General features: G+C 45.4%; 2 protein-coding genes across 6 annotated transcripts in view; one reads left to right on the top strand and one right to left on the bottom strand.

Moving 5' to 3' along the window:
* Window positions 1-418: 418 nt before the first annotated feature.
* snapc5 (small nuclear RNA activating complex, polypeptide 5) lies at window positions 419-8678 on the bottom strand. 5 transcript variants are annotated; one of them, XM_048563158.2, is made up of 4 exons: window positions 8561-8678; window positions 4117-4321; window positions 1752-1841; window positions 419-977 (listed from the first exon to the last, which is right to left on the bottom strand). In XM_048563158.2, the coding sequence occupies exons 2-4, from the start codon at window positions 4204-4206 to the stop codon at window positions 846-848; spliced, it is 312 nt and encodes a 103-aa protein (XP_048419115.1). In that variant the 5' UTR covers window positions 4207-4321; window positions 8561-8678; the 3' UTR covers window positions 419-845. The 5 variants fall into 5 exon arrangements, with proteins under 5 accessions (XP_048419115.1, XP_048419118.1, XP_048419116.1 ...); XM_048563161.2 differs by having other exon boundaries at window positions 4117-4235; window positions 8561-8656; XM_048563159.1 differs by lacking the exon at window positions 8561-8678 and adding an exon at window positions 8461-8554.
* Window positions 8679-14319: 5641 nt separating this feature from the next.
* si:ch211-107o10.3 (uncharacterized protein LOC407663 homolog) overlaps window positions 14320-21461 on the top strand; it is a 38396-nt gene continuing 31254 nt past the window's right edge. The window contains exon 1 of the mRNA XM_048562819.2: window positions 14320-14437. Within this exon, the coding sequence (XP_048418776.1) occupies window positions 14368-14437 (70 nt within the window). The 5' untranslated portion in view covers window positions 14320-14367. The remainder of the gene's footprint in view (window positions 14438-21461) is intronic.

The following is a 21461-nucleotide window of genomic DNA, read 5'->3' as shown; positions in this document are numbered from 1 at the left end:
TGGCTTTATAAACAAAATAACAAAAGTTGTCAATATCTTGGAGAACATTAAAATCTCTTCCAAAACTCAACAAAAAAGTATCCATGCAGAGGCAAAACACTGAACCACATCCAACTCACCCTCATTATTAAATACAACCCTATTATTGAACATACTTGACACTACTATTTCAAAGGCATATAGCTCAAGGCCAACAATCTTCAATTCTTTTGTAGTTCTTTTATGTAAGAATGTTTGTCACAAAATACTGCTGTGGTATCAGTTACCCAACATTAGCGAACCACAGTGAGGCTCACAAACAGTGAAGTCTTGAATTAGCTGAGAACAGATACATACATACTCCACAGACCTAACTGACTTAAATTTGCCTGTTGTTCTGATGTTCTTACAACAATGCTTCAATAAAAGCACAGCACTGTGGAATCTCCGGTCTACTTTTATTGCTCAGCCACATTGCAGCATTTCAGTTTAAAATTTTCTTAATCCAAAAATTGTTCAATGTTTTGCTGTATCAAAAATGTTCATGACACTTAACTTGCTGTATAAAGGTAACAAGTTCTCATTTTCTTTTCACCTTCAGTGTTTCTTTTTGCTTCTCTCAAGTAAGAGCCACAGCAAGGAGGATAACTATTTCAAATGCACTCAATATCATAGTAGTTAGCAAGCTGCAGGCTCAGAAATGGCAGAATCTGTCCCCTGAGGTGACCATCTTTCCAGTGCACATATTGAAAACTGAGCTCTGACATGAATGAAGTCTCTGAATACAAGTGCAGTTCAACACTCCACCTTAAAATGAAATTTTGTTTGTACAAATTCTTCGCATTCTTTTCTGAAAATTGACCCATTTAGGAGATGCATTCTTCTTCATCCTCCTCCTCTTCCTCATTTTCCTGCAATGCACTTCTAACAGACTGTAATGTGCTCAGCTGAAGCTGGGTTTGATTGATAACACTTGCATCATCTACCTGCATTGAGGACTGCAGAAAGAGAAAAACACAGTCATCAACTGAAATGTATCACAATAGTGATTCAATGACAATGTCAGACCAGGATAAAACTTTAACATCTCTACTATCTCATGTACTGAGAATACTACTTCTTGACTATCATTCTGATGTAAAAAAGATTATACTCCAGCATCAAAGTAAACGCCCTCCCCTCCTCCTGTTCAAAGATGCACAGGTTAGCTGGATTAGCCATGAGAAATGCAGGGTTACAGCAGGGAGGTGGGTCTGGGTGGGATGCCCCTTTCGAGGGTTAGTGTAAACTTAATGGGCCAAATGGCCTGCTTCCACACTATTAGTTCACATTGTGGACATAAGTGAACATTAATGGTTATTAGACTCGTAATTACAGATTTTATTAAATTCCATTTCTACCATCTATTTCAGGGTTTGAACCTGGGTCTCTGGATTAATACTTCAGCGATATTACCACTAGGTTGTTGTCTCTCCATACTTAAATGATAGGTAAAAGAACCAGAAGGGAAATAATTAAAAAAAAAACAGCTAAGCTTTTTCAAAGAAGAATCCTACAAGTCATATTTCACAATTTTTTTCCCTGGAACCCTACTATCTTCACATAGAAGAAATAAAAGACTGAGTGACCAAATGATGGGTGGAATGAAGCAAGGACAGCACAAGCCAATATCAGATGGGGATGTAGAATTAATAAGAAAAAGTTACGCAACATGCATTTGCAGAGTGCTGGTTACCAAAAATTTAAAAAAAAAACTAACATTGATAGCTCACCTCTACAGGTTCAGCTGCTTGACCACCATTGTCATTGTCATCGCCATCTTCCCTAGTCATGATCATCGAGCGAAGGGCCAACTCTTCTACCTAAAAAGGTAGACACATATCCTTGTGGTAAGTGGGTATTTTCCAAAGGAATACTAGCATTCAATATTGACAATCTACATTCATGTCGCATCTTTAAGATACCATGACACCTCGACAGGAATAAAGCTGCACTGAGCTAATGGGAAGGGACTAAAACAAGAAATCATGCAACCTCTAATTTAATTAGATCACTGCAGGTCTGTACCTTAATTACACGTATGTGTCTACATTGTTTGGCTAGCCCTTTCAGGGCCATGGCATTAGAATCCCATAATCCATTACAGGCAGGTGGGCTGGGGCACCCAAAGCTTTGAAATGAATAGCAAAAGGTTTGGAGAGATATGGGCCAGGAGCAGGCAGGTGGGACAAGTTTAGTGGGGGCCAGTTGGACTGAAGGGTCTGTTTTGGAGCTGTATGATTCTACGGGAACATTATGCTTGACATCAAACCAGAATTTAGAATCAGAGTTCGACTCCTCTGTAACGTGTCCAGCTTTCCACTGATTGACCCTGAAGCAACGCTAACCATAAAGTCTCACACAACTTGTTACCTTTACTTGAAACAAAATCATTTCAAACTTGCAGTGACTCTACATACCTACAGTTTTGTTTGGGGCTGGGTGTTGTGGTGGCTTTTCCACTACCCTCTTTATGAGTAAGTGTTTACTGCAATTGTTCTTAAATCTCTAATTTTAATTGTAAGATTAAAATCCTTTTTCCTAAATATCCCCTTAGATGCAATTGTTTTCCTGTATTTAGATTAGGAGAGATTAGCTGAGCTAAATTCCTGGTTGCTGTGCGACAGGAATGACTTAACAGTCTGTCTACACCTTAGGATGGGGTACAGCCGAACAGGATTCTAAGGGGCACCTGCACCAGAGTAAGAAGGTACTGCACCTTTAGGATGTCCTGACTTTATGATAAGACTCCCACTACCACATAAGTTTGACATGGCACTGCCAGTGAGTGCTGCCCAGCATTTCTTCCTCAACCAGAAGCTTGCTTGGTATAAGACCACAAGAAAAAAGCAGCTGCAGTGGGCCAACTACCCCACTGAGCCTGTTCCACCGTTCAGTAAGATCATGACATGATTTTTTCATGACTCAGCTCCAATTACCTGCCAACTCACCATAACCATTAATTCTTTTACTGTTCAACAATCTATCTTTTCCTTAAAAAAGATTCAATGAGGTAGCCTGAACTGCCTCATTAGGCAGGGAATTCCACAGATTCACAACCCTTTGGGTGAAGAAGTTCCTAGTCAACTCAGTCCTAAATCTGCTCCCCCTTAGTTTGAAGCTGTAACACCTAGTTCTAGTTTCACCTGCGAATGGAAACAATCTATTCTCTTCATAATTCTATTTGTTTCTGTAAGATATCCCTCATTCTTCTAAATTCCAATGAACATAGTCCCAGTCTACTCAATCGCTCCTCATAAGACAAGTCCCTCAACTCCAGATTCTGTGTTTGCCTGAAATAGCAACAGTTAGTCACATATGGGAAAGGTGTGGAAACACCGAGACCTCAGAAGAATTATAAACTGCAAGCTCCCAGTGAATGAATGGCACAAACACGGAGAAGTGAAGAAAACACCTTTCAGAATAAAGTAAATAATTCAATGTTCTATTTAATCCGATCTATAGCTTGTTTATTCTTATCCCAGAGGCGAACGTATATATCAGCCCTATGCAACACTGCCGGATCTGCTGATAATAGAGTTAATGAAAGACGCTACAACATAGCAAATGCAATCAAATTAAGAAGTTCAGGGTATTGCTATTTTAATCACAGGAGAGAGCAAAACTAAGACGTGTGTTTGAAAACAACAAATGCTGGAGATCACAGCGGGTCAGACAACATCCATGGAGAGACAGCAAGCTAACATTTCAAGTCTAGATGACTCTTCTTCGGAGCTGACATGATTGTTGGGTGGGACAGCATTTGCGCTAGTTTTTTTTTGGTGGGGGAGGGGCACGTGGATGCAGAGAGTGGAGAGTGCTGATGGAGGAAAGATGTTGACAGTTCAGATTAAATGATCAGAAGCACCTCCCACCCTAAACTGTCTCGCACAGCAGGAGCAAACAATGTCAGAAATGAGGCAGTGGATTTGGGGAGGAGGAGGAGGTGCATGAACTTTACTGCCTGCCTGCGCTATTCCTCACCGGGGAACACGTGTTATGGCCCTGCTTGTAAAGGCACTTCAGCCACCTACAGGGAACAGCAAAATGTAATTATTTAAATAAATAATATGGGATATTTGTTGTACGTAGGTGTACCTTGAGTCGGTTCAACTGATCTTGTAGAGTGGTTTTGGCTTTCAGTAGAGCTTCTTCTTCTTTCTTCAACTCCTGCAGTCGGCTGAGCATTCTGAGTCCTTCGGAGTTTTAACGTTCACCTGCAGGAGAAATAACTGCACCTTATGGAGAATGGTGCAGCAAGATTCTGTGGATTGTACATTGCACTCTCTGTAACATCAGCAGCCTGTGAAGACCAGGATACAGGAGAAATAACGGCTTTGAGCACTGCACACTGCTCATGAAAATCAAAGGGGCATCAAATGAAACAGATTCTCACTGCCAGAGATAATGGGAACTGCAGATGCTGGAGAATCCAAGATAATAAAATGTGAGGCTGGATGAACACAGCAGGCCAAGCAGCATCTTAGGAGCACAAAAGCTGACGTTTCGGGCCTAGACCCTGCATCAGAGAGGGGGATGGGGTGAGGGTTCTGGAATAAATAGGGAGAGAGGGGGAGGCGGACCGAAGATGGAGAGAAAAGAAGATCGGTAGAGAGGAGAGTATAGGTGGGGAGCTAGGTAGGGGATAGGTCAGTCCAGGGAAGACGGACAGGTCAAGGTGGGGGGATGAGGTTAGTAGGTAGATGGGGGTGCGGCTTGGGGTGGGAGGAAGGGATGGGTGAGAGGAACAGGTTAGGGAGGCGGAGACAGGTTGGACTGGTTTTCAGATGCAGTGGGTGGAGGGGAAGAGCTGGGCTGGTTGTGTGGTGCAGTGGGGGGAGGGGACGAACTGGGCTGGTTTAGGGATGCAGTTGGGGAAGGGGAGATTTTGAAGCTGGTGAAGTCCACATTGATACCATTAGGCTGCAGGGTTCCCAGGCGGAATACGAGTTGCTGTTCCTGCAACCTACGGGTGGCATCATTGTGGCACTGCAGGAGGCCCATGATGGACATGTCATCTAATGTGGTATACTACATCCACTGTACCCGGTGTGGCTTCCTCTACATTGGGGAAACCAAGCGGAGGCTTGGAGACCACTTTGCAGAACACCTCCGCTCAGTTCGCAAAAAACAACTGCACCTCCCAGTCGCAAACCATTTCCACTCCCCCTCCCATTCTTTAGATGACATGTCCATCATGGGCCTCCTGCAGTGCCACAATGATGCCACCCGTAGGTTGCAGGAACAGCAACTCATATTCCGCCTGGGAACCCTGCAGCCTAATGGTATCAATGTGGACTTCACCAGTTTCAAAATCTCCCCTTCCCCAACTGCATCCCTAAACCAGCCCAGTTCGTCCCTCCCCCCCACTGCACCACACAACCAGCCCAGCTCTTCCCCTCCACCCACTGCATCCCAAAACCAGTCTAACCTGTCTCTGCCTTCCTAACCTGTTCTTCCTCTCACCCATCCCTTCCTCCCACCCCAAGCCGCACCTCCATCTACCAACCTCATCCCACCTCCTTGACCTGTCCGTCTTCCCTGGACTGACCTATCCCCTCCCTACCTATGCTCTCTCCACCTATCTTCTTTTCTCTCCATCTTTGGTCCGCCTCCCCCTCTCCCTATTTATTCCAGAACCCTCACCCCATCCCCCTGTCTGATGAAGGGCCTAGGCCCGAAACGTCAGCTTTTGTGCTCCTGAGATGCTGCTTGGCCTGCTGTGTTCATCTAACCACACATTTTATTATCTTAGATTCTCACTGCCAGGCCAGTCAACATCTAGAACATAAAGATACATTAGCAGTTTTGATGGACTTGCGTACACAACGCTAACTATTTTTTTTATGATATCACTCTAGCACACTGATCAATTACACCAATTTAAAGAGCGAAGGCATTTACACCCCACCTACACCCTATCCTGTCTAAACAAACGCCTCTTAAACACGTAGTTAATGTCTAGGATTCCCCACCATGTTACCAACCCCAGGTTTAGAAGAATCATGGGTAGTCTATTGACAGGTATAAAATGATGTGTTAGGGTCAATGGAGGGAAGATATTTACTATAACCAGAAAAATGGGGATGCAACATTAAAATTAAAGCTAGGTAATTCTGGAGTGAGATCAAGAAACAGCCTTTTTCACACTAGTCACAGACCTCCAGTCCAACAAGTATCCTTCCACTATTACCCTCTGCTTCCTACCATCAAGCCAATTGTGTATCCAATTTGCCAGCTCTCCCAGGATTCCATGCAATCTAGCCTTCCAGAGCAGCCTACCACGTGGAGCCTTAGCAAAGGCCTTACTGAAATCTATGTAGACTATGTCTACTGCCCTGCCCTCAACCTTCCTGGTCACTTCAAAGAAATCTTAAGAAATCTGAGAGGCATGATCTCCCATGCACAAAGTCATGCTGACTACTCCTAAACAAACCCTGTCTTTCTAAATGCATGTACATCTTGTCTCTCAGAATCTTCTCAAGTAGCTTACTGATCTATAATTCCCAGGATTTTCTTTGCCACCTATCTTGAATAAGGGCACAACATTTGCTACCCTCTAGTTTTCCGGGGCCTCATTTGTGGCTATCAATGATGCACATATATCAGCCAGGGCCCCTGTAATTTCTTCCCTAGCATCTTGTGGGGTTCTTGGATATATTTGATCAGGACCAGGAAATTTGTCTTCTCCTTCATACATTCTAATACGTACAACACCACCTCTCCTGTGATGTGGACTGTGCCCAAGATATTGCCACTAACATCCCCAAGTTCTCAAGGCTTCATGTTTTTCTCCACGGTAAACACAGGAGAAATATTCATTTAAGACCTCCCCATCTCTCGCAGTTTCAGACATATGTGTCTACTTTGGACCTTGAGGGGTCCTACTTTTTCTCTAGTTATTCTTTTTCCTTTAATATTCTTAAAGAGACTCTTTGAATTCACCCTAATCTTCTCAGCCAATACCATCTCATGCCTCCTCTTCACCCTCCTGATTTCCTCCTTCAGTAAACTCCTGTACCCCTACATACCTCCAGGGATTCCCTTGATCCCAGCTGCCTGTTCCTCAGCCATACCTCCTTTTTTTCTGGTCAAAGCCACAATATCTCTTGTCATCCAGGATTCCCTACTCCTGACAACCTTGCCCCTCACAGGAACATATAGACCTTTAACTCTAGCTATCACACTTTTAAAGGCCTCCCACTTGCCAGAGGTTCTTTTGTCCACTTTCAAACTACTCCAATCAACAACTGCAAACTCCCATCTAATTCCATCAAAATTCACCTTGACCCAATTTGGAACTTGAACCTGTGGAGCAGTTTTGTCCTTCTCCATAAAGATTTTAAAATTAATAGATCTATGGTCACTGGTCCCAAAGTGCACCCTCACCGTCACCTCAGTCACCTGTCTTGACCTATTTCCCAAGAGTAGGTTGGGTTTTGCCCCTTCCCAAGTAGGATCCTCGACATATTGCTTGAAGAAACTTTCCTGAACACATTTAACAAATCATACCCCATTGAAGCCCTTAACACAATGACAGCCCCAGTCTCTGTTCAGAAAATTAAAATCCCCCACCATGACAACCCTACTGCTCCTGCAAGTCTCCCTGGTCTCCCTGCACATTTGTTCCTTTAATTCCTGTTGACTGGGAGCCTACAGTACCACTCTAATGTCATCATCAGCCCCTTCTTATTTCTTAACTCTGCCCACAAAGCCTCACTGGATGATCCCTCAGTTATTTCATCTCTGGCTAATGCTGTGATACTCCCCTTAATCAAAAATGCAACTGGGGCGTTGACACAGACAATGAAGGACCCCCTCAGATTGCAGTCAATTCTTGGGCTCGGATTTGAACTCTTAAACCTTGGTACTAAAATGTGTTAACAACAGTGCTCCAGCTCAAAGTGGGGGCTGCATTAATAACCTAGAGCTCTGATATACATCTTCAGCTTCATAGAACATAGAACAGTAGAGCACAGAACAGGCCCTTCAGCCCACAATGTTGTGCCAACCATTGATCCTCATGTATGCACCCTCAAATTTCTGTGACCATATGCATGTCCAGCAGTCTCTTAAGTGACCCCCAATGACCTTGCTTCCACAACTGCTGCTGGCAACGCATTCCATGCTCTCACAACTCTCTGTATAAAGAACCCACCTCTGACATCCCCTCTATACTTTCCTCCAACCAGCTTAAAATATGACCCCTCGTGCTAGCCATTTCTGCCCTGGGAAATAGTCTCTGGCTATCAACTCTATCCATGCCTCTCACTTCAGCAAAGTGACCAAACCAATCTTGAACACTAACCAGTCAAACTCAGCCCTCAGTTAACCATGAGCCCAACACCCACTCCCCCATCCTTCAAATAAACCAACCCCAAGGGGCTCCGAACCTCTCTCAACCAAACCAATCCCCAGCCACAGTCCCTGAACCAGTCCCACCTTCTGACCTCATCGAACTCCAAGGATGAGCTGCCAGTATTGCCCACACAGCTCCCTGGTGCAACAATTTATAATTTCCGCCGCCTTATCCTCTCCTTACCTCAATCTCCGCCAACTTCCAGGAAGTAACGTCACTTCCAACCACACGCGCGCAGTAACGACTTCTCTACGGCGATATGTTCAGGGTAGACCCCGCCCCCGACACGGCAGGCCGCACCCAGTGGGCACCAGACCCCTCCCCCGACACGGCAGGCCTCACTCAGTGGGCACTAGACCCCGCCCCCTGACGGAACAGACCCCGCCCCCGACGCCGCAGGCCGCACCCAGTGGGCACCAGACCCCGCCCCCTGACGGAACAGACCCCGACACCGCAGGCCGCACCCAGCGGGCACTAGACCCCGCCCCCTGACGGAACAGACCCCGACGCCGCAGGCCGCACCCAGTGGGCACCAGACCCCGCCCCCTGACGGACCAGACCACGCCCCCGACACCGCAGGCCGCACCCAGTGGGCACCAGACCCCGCCCCCGACACACCAGGCCTCTCCCCGTGAGCTTCAGACCTCGCTCCCTGAACAGCGCAGATGCTGGAGTCAGAGAGAACACAGCGTGGAGCTGGAGGAACACAGCAGGCCAGGCAGCTTTCGAGGAGCTGGAAAGTTGACGTTTCGAGTCGGGCCTCTTCTTCAGAAATGAGGGAGGGGGAAGGGAGCTCTAAAATAAATAGAGGAGGGGTAGGTCTGGGGAACGTAGGTGGGATGGTGACAGTTGAGTGCAGGTAGGGAGTGGCAGGGATGGGTCAGTGAGGCGGGAGAGAAGATGGGCTGGTTGTGTCAGGTGAAGGATGCGGGGATGAGAGGGAGGGTTGGTTATGGGATGAGGCTGGGAGTGGGGAGATTTTAAAACTGTTGAAATCCGTGTTTAGACCATTCGGTTCCCGAGGCAGAATATGAGGTGCTGCTCCTCGAGTTTGTGGGTGGTGTCATTGTGACACTGGAGGAGGCTCAAGATGGACACGTCACCGAGGGAGAGGGAGTTGAAACAGTTGGTGGCCAGAAGGTGTTGTCGTTTGTTGTACAAAGCACAGATCCTCTACAAAGCGGTCGCTGGATCTCCAAGCCTCCTCTTGGTCTCACCGATGTAGAGGAGGCTGCATCGGGAGCAGCGGATGCAAAAGGCCACCTTGACAGATGTGCAGGTGAACCTCTGTCTGATGTGAAAGGTTTGTTTGGAGCCTTGAATGGAGGTGTAGGGACAGGTGTAACAGTTCCTGCAGATGCAGGGTAAGGTGCTGGGGGTGGTAGGGCTAGTGGGGAGTGTGGAGTGGATGAGGGAGTTGTGGAGAGCGTGGTCCTTATGAAAGGCAGAAAGGGGTGGAAGTGGAAATATATCTTTGGTTGTGGGAATGTATTGCAGGTGACGGATGTGGTGAAGAATGATATGTTGGATATGGACATTAGTGGGGTGATATGTGAGGACAAGGTCGACTCTATTTTTTTTGTTGGGGGGAGGGGATAGTTGTGGAAAACGCAAGCGATGCGGTTGAGAGTAATTTTGACCACCAAAGGGGGGAAGTTGCAGTCCTTGGAATAAGAAGATATCTGGTATACTTGGGAGTGGAATGCACCATCTTGGGAGCAGACACAGTGGAGGCGGAGATATTGGGAGTAAGGGATTGCATTCTGGCAGGAAGGTGGATGGGAGGAGATGTAGTCTAGGTAGCAGTGGGAGTTGGTGGGCTTGAAATAGATGTTGGTTTCGAGGCGGCCACCAGAGATGGAGACAGAGAGGCCCAGGAAGAAGAGAGAGGTATCAGAGATGGTCACGTGAACTTGAGGTTGGGGTGAAAGGTGTTAGTATAGTTGATGAACTGTCCAGGCTCCTCATGTGAGCATGAGGCAGCAACGATACAGTTGTCAATGTAGTGGAGGAAGAGGTGGGGGATAGGGCCAGTGTAGCTGCGGAAGAGGGACTGTTCCATATATCCTATGAAGAGGCAGGCATAGCTTGGGCCCATGCGGAATCCCATGGCCAGCGCTTTAATCTGTAGAAAGTGGGAGGAGTTGAAGAAGAAGTTGTTAAGAGTAAGGACGAGTTCGGTTCAGCGGATGAGGATTTCGGTGGAGGGGGACTGGTAGGCCCTGTGGGAAAGAAAGAAGCTAAGGGCTTTTACGCCATCTGTGTGGGGAATGCAAGTGAATGGGATTGAATGACCATAGTGAAGATGAGGTTTTGGGGCCCAGGGTGAGATGTGATTGGGATAACATCCCATTGATTTCTGTACTTCTATAAATTAATGTCCTTCATCTGCCTACACATAGGTATGCAGACACTGCCTTAAAACTTACTGCCCAACTGGAAATTGTGTGTAAAATTTTGTAACTCCTTATCTTCCTACACATCGGTATGCAGACACTGCCTTAAGCTTCCTGTCTGAATAGAATTAGAGTTAAACTGTGCAAATCTTTATCTTCCTGCGCGGGGGTACGTGGAAACTGTCTCAAATAAGGTTAAGTGAGGAGCATTTGTAAAGGTGTGAGACTTCTGAAGTATGTAATGCCTGTCTCTGACAAAGGGGCCAGGGCACTGACTTTGTTCAAGCCAGACACATTGGCAACTTGAAATTACATTCTGTCACGTTAACAACTTGAAATCGCCTCCTGCCATTAGCTGTCACTTCACGAACAATTGATACTATATCCTGGTCTTTTATGTTCTTGATGTAATAATTGTTTTGTATCCTGTCTTTGTCTGTTGTAATAATCGTTTCATGTATCATGTCATTGTGAGATGTAAAATTGTTTTATGTATTATAAAACAATTAGTAAAGTATAAAAAGCGGGGACTGTCCGCTGCTCGGGGAGAATTACTTATAGGACTCTGCACTCTGTGCCGGGTTAAGTACCGTGATTCTCCACAGCTTGTACTTGCTTTGTAATAAAAAGATTTGTGTTTTTCTAAACAGGTCCGTGTCTTGTTATTGCATCAAGTCCGTGAGGGTCTCCAAAAATGAACCTAACAAGTGAAGTGGAAGTCTTGGAGGAGGTGGAAGGCGTGGGTGGTGTCCCGGACATAGGTGGGGACAAAACAGAGTCAAAGTTAGCAGAGATAACACGGTGTGAAGCTGGATGAACACAGTGGGTGAAACAGCATCACAGGAGCAGGAAGGCCTTTGTGGAACACCTACACTCAGTTTGCAACAAACAACTACACCTCCCAGTCAGGAACCATTTCAACTACCCACCCCCCCTCCTTGGACGACATGTCCATCCTGGGCCTCCTGCATTGCCACAATGATGCAGAAAGATGCAGGAACAGCATCTCATGTTTCGCTTGGGAACCCTGCAGCCCAAGGCTATCAATGTGGACTTCACAAGCTTCAAATTCTCCCCTCCCCGGACCACATCCCAAAACCAGCCCAGCTAGTCTCCCCCTCCCTAACCATTCCTCCCACATCTCGCCCCACCCCCATCTCCTACCCACTAACCTCATACCACTTCATTGACCTGTCTATCCTCCCTGGACTGACCTATCCCCTCCCTAACTCCCCACTACATTTACCTTCACTGGCTCTAACCCCGCCTTTTTGACCTGTCTGTCTCCTCTCACCCTATCTTCTCCTTTATCCATCTTCTACCCGCCTCCCCCGTCTCTGTTTTTTTATTTCAGAATCCCCTTCCCTTCCCTTCTCCTCCCCCATTTCTGAAGATGGGTCTCGACACAAAAAGTCAAACTTTCCTGCTCTTCTGATGCTGCCTGACCTGCTGTGTACATCCAGCTTCACAACGTGCTATCTCAGATTCTGCAGCATCGGCAGTTCCTCTTATCTCTGTATCAAAGTAAGCAGAGATAAGTTCAGTGGGCAGGTGCAGGCAGAGACAATGGGTCAGCCAGGGCAGTCAGTTTTGTAGATTTTGGGAAGGAGATAGAAATGGGCGTTGCGGGTTTGGGAAATGATGAGGTTGGAGGCGGGAGTTCACCTGAGGTGATGAAATTGTGAATGGTTTGAGAGATGATGTTTTGGTGGTCAGGGGTATGGTCATGATCAAGGGGGTAGTAGGAGGAGGTGTCGGAGAGTTGGTGCCTGGTCTCAGCGATGTAAAAGTAGTGCGCCATAACTCTACTACAACCCGTTTATCTGCAGGTTTGATAGTGAGGTTAAGGTTGGAGTGGAGGGCTGCATGTTCCGTGGAGGAGAGGTTGGAGTGAGTGAGAAGGGTGGAGAGGTTGAGGTGATCGATGGCGTGACTGCAGTTGGAGATTGAGGTTGAGGGAGGGTGGGAGGCCTTTGGGTGGTGTCCTGAAGGATGGGGTGTGTTGGAGGCGGGAGTAGGGGTCTGTAGAGAGTGAGTTAGACTCGCAGTTAAAGAAATAGGTGCAGAGGCAGAGGCAGTGGAAAAAGTCATCGATGTCCAAGCATGATTAGAATTCATTGAAGTGTGGGCAGAGAGGAATGAAGATGGGTCCTTCACTAAGAACTGACTGTTCATCCTCATTGAAGGGCAGGTCTGGGGGGATGGTGAAGACCCAGCAGGGCTTAGAGCTGGTGGCTGGGTTGGAGCCGTGTGTGGGGTTGGAGTTAGTGATGATGTCAGCAACATTTGCAGTGGGTGGGGTGACATCTGCAATGAGTGGGGCGATGCTCTCTCCACAACTGCCTTCTCTGTTCTACACTCCCCACTCACCCCACCAACGCCAGCACCTTTTCCTGCAACAAGAGGAAGTACTGCAACCTACCCCTACGCCACCCCTCTCACCTCAGACAGAAGTTCACCTGCACATCTGTCAATGAGGTCCACTTCATTCACTGTTCCTGATATTTTCAAAGAATTTCATAGAGTCCCTACAGTGTGGAAGCAGGCCCTTTGGCCTAACAAGTCCACATGGACTCTCAGAACAACATCCCCATCCCTATCCCCATCCCCAAACATTACAGGCAAATCCACCTAGCCTGCACATCTTAGGACTGTGGGAGGAAACCAAAAGTATCTGGAAGAAACTCACACAGACACGGGGAGAATGTGCAGACTCCAAGTCGTCCAAGGGTGGAATCAAACCTGGGTCCCTAGTGCTGTGAGGTAATAACCACTGAACCACTTTGCCACTGTGGGCTCCTCTACATCAATGAGACCAAGCGGAGGCTTGGAGACCGTTTTACAGAGCACCTGCGCTCTGTTTGCAACAAATGACAACACTTTCAGGTTGTGAACCATCTCAACTTTCCCTCCTACTCCCTGGGCGACATATCCATCCTGAGCCTCCTCCAGTGTCACAATGACAACATCCAGAAACTGGAGGAGCAGCACCTCATATTTCTCCTATGTGCAGCCCAACGATGTCAATGTGGATTTTACCAGCTTCAAAATCTCCTCATCCCTGCCTCCTCGAGCTGACACAAACTGTACATCCTATCTTCCGCCTATCTCCCTTACCCACCACTCCCTATTTCTCACCTCTCACCCGCCCCACCCCTCCTCTATTTATTTGAGCTCCCTTACCCCTCCCATTTCTGAAGGACAGTCCTGACCCGAAGGATCAACTTTCCTCAGAGACAGTAGGAACTGTAGATGCTGGAGAATCTGAGATAACAAGGTGTGGAGCTGGATGAACACAGCAGGCCAAGCAGCATCACAGGAGCAGGAAAGCTGACGTTCCCTAGATCCTAGAAACCCGAAACGTCAGCTTTTGTGCTCCTAAGGTGCAGCCTGACCTACCGTGTTCAAGCAGCTCTACACTGTTATCCCAGGCCCCGCCTTTTGGGCTATAGGCCCCGCCCCCTGTCACCGGCGCCCTCTCCCCGCCCACCAGCCCGCTCCGCCCCGCCCCCTGAGCTCTAGGCACCCCCCCCCCCCCCCCAACCACCGGTTGGCGTCTGCTCCCAGCCGCAGGGATTCGGTCAGTTGTTCGTTATGGAGCGGTGGTCAATGGTGCAGATTTTGCAGCGACACTGGGTGTTGGCCAGTTCTCTGGTGGTGACAGGTGAGATGTTGAGGTTTTATTCCATATCATGTCGGGGCCGGTGGAGCTGCGGTGGCTCGATCGAAAGCTCCTTGGCTCGGAGGCAGTCGCTGTTCAACGAACTTTCTGGAAACGGTGGGCAAACATTGCCATTTGAACGCGAAATGTTTGTGGCAGAGGCCAGCGGTGTGGAGCTGGCGGTAAGGTCTCGACATTAAATTATATGTACTTTAACGGGGTAGGGGAGGAGTGGGGTATTAGGGATGTGGGTGTGGGGAGGGGACAGAGTGGTGGGGGACGTGGATGTCATGGGGAGGTATGTGGATTTGGGGAGGGGGGCACGGATATGTGGGTTGGAGTGGAGTGTGATAATAGAAGATGATCAGCAGTTGCACCCCATATTTGCCAGTACCTGAGTAGAGAGTGAGTGGAAGATGATCAGAACTAAGTTACTTTATTCCATAAAATCATAAGAAATAGGAGCTGGAGTGGGCCTTCTGACCTATCGAGCTTTGCTCCACCATTCAATGAGATCATGGCTGGTCTTTTCATGGACTCAGCTCCACTTAACCTGCCGCTCATCATAACCCTTAATTTGTTTACTGTTCAAAAATCTGTCTTTGCTTTAAAAACATTCAATGAGGTAGCCTCAACTGGCTCACTCGCAGGATTTCCATGGATTTGCAACCCTTTCGGTGAAGAAGTTCCTCCTCAACTCAGTCCTAAATCTGCTCTCCCTTAACTTTGAGGTTATGTCCCATGGCTCTATTCTTCGAGTATTAAAGCCACAAAACAGGTTGTCACTGACAGGAGGAAACAAAAGAAACAAATCTAGACTTCCAAAAGCCCTTCGATAAGGGGCCTCACAGGAGGCTGCTGAGTAAAGTGAGGGCCCATGGTGTTCGAGGTGAGCTACTGGCTTGGATTGAGGATTGGCTGTCTGACAGAAGGCAGAGAGGTGGGCTAAAATGCTCTTCTTTGGAATAGCAACCGGTGACAAGTGGTGTCCCGCAGGGTTCAGTGTTGGGGCCGCAACTGTTCACCTTATATATTAATGATCTGGATGAAGGAACTGGGGGCATTCTGGCAAAGTTTGCCGATGATATGAAGATAGGTGGACAGGCAGGTAATACTGAGTAGGTGGGAAAGCTGCAGAAAGATTTTAGACAGTTTAGGAGAGTTGACCAGGAAATGGCTGATTGAAATTCAACGTGAGCAAATGCAAGGTTTTGCACTTTTGAACAAGGAATACAGGCATGGACTATTTTCTAAACGGTGAGAAAATTTGTAAAGCAGATGTACAAAGGGATCTGGGAGTGTTAGTCCAGGATTCTCTAAAGGTTAATTTGCAGGTAGAGTCCGTGATTAAGAAAGCGAATGTAATGTTGTCGTTTATCTCGAGAGGGTTGGAATATAAAAGCAGCGATGTGCTTCTGAGACTTTATAAAGCTCTAGTTAGGCCCCATTTAGAATACTGTGTCCAATTTTGGGCCCCACACCTCAGGAAGGACATACTGGCACTGGAGTGTGTCCAGTGGAGATTCACACAGATGATCCCTGGAATGGTAGGTTTTAACATATGATGAACAGCTGAGGATCCTGGGATTGTATTCATTAGAGTTTAAAAGGTTGAGGGGAGATCTAATAGAAACTTACAAGATAATGTATGGCTTAGAAAGGGTGGACGCTGGGAAGTTGTTTCCGTTAGGCAGGGAGACTAGGACCGGTGGGCACAGCCTTAGAATTAGAGGGGGTAAATTTAAAACAGAAATGAGGAGACATTTCTTCAGCCAGAGAGTGGTGGGCCTGTGGAATTCATTACCACGGAGTGCAGTGGAGGTCAGGACGTTAAATGCCTTCAAGGCAGAGACTGATAAATTCTTGATCTCACCAAGGAATCAAAAGCTACGGGGAGAGTGCAGGGAAATAGAGTTGAAATGCCCATCAGTCATGATTTAAATGGCAGAGTGGACTCGATGGGCTGAATGGCCTTACTTCCACTCCTAAGTCTTATGGTCCTATGGTCTTATGGTCTAAACAGTTGTCCTGTACCTCTATAACATGATGTTGAAAATGAGATGAATTTGAAATTGGATTCACGTAACATAGTTGGACCATAAGACCATGATATGGCGATCAGAATAATGCCATTTGGCTTATTGATTCTGCCCTGCCATTTGATCATGGCTGATATGTTTCCCAGTTCCATTTCATAGTAATCAAGAACATTAGGATCAAGATTTGACCAATTAAAGCAACTTTTCTTTGTTGCATACAGTAGTTTAATTGAGAACCTTGCCATAAGCTGCTTTATTGTTTGTATGTACTCCTGATTTGTGGGTTTAGCAAAAATTGGGCAATTCGTTTCATGGTTCAACTTATTTTAAACAGTAAACAGTTTACCTGCTAAGCATATTTAACTAGGCTGACTTCTTATTGTCTAAATATGTGTTTTGGAATGAATTTAACTGGTTAGTTGTCATTTCAAAAATGTGTAGTGGATCTGGAATGTACCCTACAACACTCTGTTACCCCTGCAGTTTGCGGATCTGTTGTACATTTTTCAAATTTGATTTTATTTATTTATTGTCACCTGTATCTTCTTACATAATGTAGTTGTATAATGTCACCATCTTAAAACACAGAAAAATAAATTAAAAAAAAAGAAAAGAAGTGTATAACTTTACAATCCATCTTGTTAAGCACTCTGTCATGGGCCCGGTGGTCAGGCATGAGTCTCTTTCACTGTGCTGCCACTGCTGGAATGGAAGTCACCACTCTTTGGTACCATCTCGCCTTCACTGACAGCCTTGCCACTGAGAACATAAGTAGTACAAGCAGGAGTAGGCCATCTGGCTCACCGAGCCTGCTCCACCGTTCAGTAAGACCTTGGCTGATCTTTTCGTGGACTCTGCTCTCTTATCCGCCTACTCACTGTTACCCTTCTTCCTTTACTCTTCAAAGATCTATCTGTCTATGCCTTGAAAGCATTCAATGAGGTAGCTTGAGCTGCCTCACTGGACAGGAAGTTCCACAGATTCACAACCCTTTGAGTGAAGAAATTTCTCTTCAACTCGGCCCTAAATCTGTTCCCCTTATTTTGAGGCTGTGCCCCTTAGTTCTTGTTTCACCCACCAATGGAAACAACTTCCCTGCTTCTATCTTATCTGTGCCCTTCATAATTTTATATGTTTCTTTAAGATCTCCTCTCATTCCAGTGAGAATAGTCCCCATCTACTCAATCTCTGTTCAAGCCAACCCCCTCCATTCCGGAAACAACATAGTAGACCTTCTCTGCACCCCATTCAGTGCCAGTACACCCTTCCTCAAGTAAAGAGACAAAAACTCTGCACGGTTCTCCAGGTGTGGCCTCATCAAAACCCTAAACAGCTGCAGCATAGCCTCCTTATTTTTAAACTCCATCCCTCTAGCAATGAAGGACAATATTCCATTTGCCTTCTTACCTGTTGTACCTGCACACCACCTTTTTGTGATTCATGTACAAGGACACACAGGTCCCTTTGCACAGCAACATGCTGCAGTTTTTCCTGGTACTCCATCTGCTAGGCCCTTGCCCATTCAGTTAACCTATCTATATCCCTCTGCAGACTTTGTCCTCTGCACATTTTGCTCTACCACTTATTTTAGTGTCTTCTGCAAACTTTGACACACTGCACTTGGTCCCCAACACAATTACACTCCTAACACTGATCCCTGAGGCATGCCACTAGCTATGAGTCCTTGCTGGACTTTCCAATGCATACATCATTTGATAACAAACTGGTCAAGCTCTTTCCTTTGATTTGATTTCTATTGTCATGTGTACCTAGGTACTGTGAAAAGTTTAGTTTTGCGTACAGTATAGGCAAATCATAACATACAAAGATCATAGGGTGATTGAACAGAACAAGAGTACAAAGTTATGGCTGCAAAGGTGCACAAAAAGCAGGATCAGTGTTAAATATGAAATTTGAGAGGTCCATTCAGAAGTCTAATAATAGTGGGGAAGAAACTGTTCTTGAACCTATTGGTTTACCTGTTTAGGCTGTTGTATTTTACTGAATGTATATTTTGGAGCTAAGTCAGACTAGTTAAACATGGATTGTGGGGAGAGCAAATATTTGCAAAGTCACATATCAAAAATCTGTGCTATCTTAAAAACCTCATACCTGAATTTAACAAGATATTTTTGCACAACTTTTACTATATGGCATGCAACTAAACAAAAACACTCACTCTCTCACGCACCCTTGCCCATATTGCTCTCCAACACTACTGGTCTAACGCTCATGCACTGTGGTAGAAGTCCACAATCTCTTGTACTGTGTGTTAGTATTAGCAAAAAAATGCTAAGATTGGGTGCTAATGAGTCAAAGTAAGGGCTCTCACTAATAGATCTCAGGTAGTGGTGCCTCAGGTTCCCTTCTGAGGATCAGGGTGGGGAAGGAACTACAACAAGCAAGGGGTGCTGCAAGTAGAAAGTTGGATTTTTTTCCAGTATATAAATGTAGCAACTTAAAGTAGTATATTTCATCTTACAAGGTACCATTTTCATTTTGTTGAGAAAGACTCTAGGAAACCTAACTCTAGGTTTAACATTGATTCCTATAAGACCTTAGCACTTTGGAGTAGAGTGTGCAATCCTGGTCACCCTGCTATAGGAAGAATGTTGTGAAACTTGAAAGGGTTCAGAAAGGATTTACAAGGATGTTGCCAGTTTTGGAGGGTTTAAGCTACAGGGAGAGCCTAAATAGGCCGGAGCTATTTTCCCTGGAGTGTCAGAGGCTGAGGGGTGACTTTATAGAGGTCTATAAAATTGAGGGGCATGGATAGGGTAAATAGACGAGGTCTTTTCTCTGGGATAGGGGATCAAAAACTAGAGGGCATAGGTTTATAGTGAGAGGGGAACAATTTAAAAAGTACCTAAGGGGTGGCTTTTTCATGCAGAGGGTGTAATAGGAATGAGCTGCCAGAGGAAGTGGTGGAAGCTGGTGTAATTACAATATTTAAAAGTCATCTGGATGTGTATATGAATAGGAAGGTTTTAGAGGGATATGGGCCAAATGCTGGCAAATGGGACTGGATTTATCTAGGATATCTGGTTGGCATGGATATGTTGGACTAATGGGTCTTTTTCCATGCTGTACATCTCCATGACCCTGACCTGAAAATTGCAGGTTTAAGTGAAACAACTTTAAGTAAGGACTTGCTGTATGTTTCACCCCCGAAGCTATGGATAGTGATGGGAAAAGCTTCTTTTCATCACATGGCTGACCAGAACCTTGCTTGCTCTTGCTATCTTCCATTTTGTATGGTTGGAAGCATTTACAAGTTGATGTTCAACCTATTTGCCCACATTATGAATGCATCTTCCAGTCATCAATTTTTGACGTGGATTTAATCCTGGCTGCAGCTTGGGCATGAAGAACTGTGTCACAAAAACCTTATATATAGGGTTGAAGGACATTAAAAAAAGCAAGGCACTTTTTGGAGGAAGAGCAAAGAGGTTTTCTGATGTCTTAGCCCAAGTTCTTCCTGCAACAGTACAAAAAAACCTGAATTTTCCCTTTACGAAATTCTCCTGTCCATAATAATTGATTTGAAGTATTTTGATAATGTGATGAGGCATTAAATGTTTCAAGATTTGCTCATAAAGGTATCTTTATAAAGAAGAGGAGTAATTCCCCAATCACTAATTTTCATGGATCATGTTTGTTTCATTTAGTTGATTTTGCACTGGCATTCATTTGCTGATGCCACTGAAAAAAAATGTGGTTTCATGAAATTCTCTGTGGCTGTGGGGCTGGTGTGCAACAGGCTGGTTTTGTGTTGATGCTGGTTGTATTGTCAATGTAGCCTCAGTTCCCAATCAGGGTCTAGTCAGAGTCAACAAAAGTTGCGAGAGGAAGTGTCCTGCTCTACAATGCTGTACAGTCAGCCGGGGTTTAACTCGGCAATTGCAGTTCCTTGCTACTTCGAGCTATAAGCTTTAATTTTAATTCATATGGTTAAAAGACATATAGCAGCCTGTCATTATTTTTGTAAGTTCTACTTTTGACCTGTAACAAGATTATTACAACTTTTAAAGATGTTCCAGCTAAGTGAACTTTCTTATTAAGGTAGGGACAATAAAAGCAAGTATTTCAAAGTCATTGTACCCATGGGTTTATTGACCATGTTTGCCTTTGTTAACAGACCAGTGTGATAGGATTTAATCAACAATATTTTAAACACTTTTAATACTGAATTAAAAACTGAATGCTACAGAAATTGCGAACACATAATGCTGGAAACCCCTAGCAGGACTGAAAGCATCACTGGAGCCAGCAAGTTAGCTTAAAATTGCAGCTTGGAGTTTTCATTAGGACTCATCACCCTGAAATAATTCTTTCCATGGAGATAGCCTGATCTGTTCAGTGTTCCAATTTATGGATGTATGTATAGATTAACATAATGTAATGTCTAGCGTGTTAGTGCAATCTTGCAGTTTTTGTGTTAATTTGCTTCTCCTTTTCACCCCATGCTACTGGTTAGCAACCATTGAGAAAAAGAAACAATGTGTAAGTCTTTGTCACGACGCAGTCTTTCCATTGGTAAATCTTTGGCTGTGCCTCTTCATAAAGATGGATGGGAATATTGTTTCATCACAGTCACAGTGTAATTCTTCAGAGGAATTGTTGAGATTCCAAAGTCCTAACTTTGGGCAACTTAACTCGTCTGCCTTGTGAATGCCTCGCAAGAATGAAAGGCTAACACAATAGATCATGACAAAGGTTTTTCAGTAGAGCCCAAAGGCAGACTGGTATCTAAAATGTTATCTTTCTGAGAACTTCTTTAACCAAAGCAGTGCTAATGGTAATGAATATAGTATGAGGGAATCTATATTTTTAGTGTTTGGGTATTACTTGAGGCATACCCTAACTTGAAAGGGATTATTCCTCCCAGTTTCTAAGAAAGCAAAAGCAACCTGAGATTTGGACACTTAAATTTGCTGTTAATTAAAAAAAAGTGCTGGAGATCACAGTGGGCCAGCAAGCTAATGTTT

The sequence above is a fragment of the Stegostoma tigrinum genome, chromosome 33, assembly GCF_030684315.1.
Source record: "Stegostoma tigrinum isolate sSteTig4 chromosome 33, sSteTig4.hap1, whole genome shotgun sequence".
Classification (NCBI taxonomy): Eukaryota; Metazoa; Chordata; class Chondrichthyes; order Orectolobiformes; family Stegostomatidae; genus Stegostoma; species Stegostoma tigrinum.
Note: the sequence above shows the minus strand (reverse complement) of the source record. Positions and strands in the feature narration are given on the sequence as shown.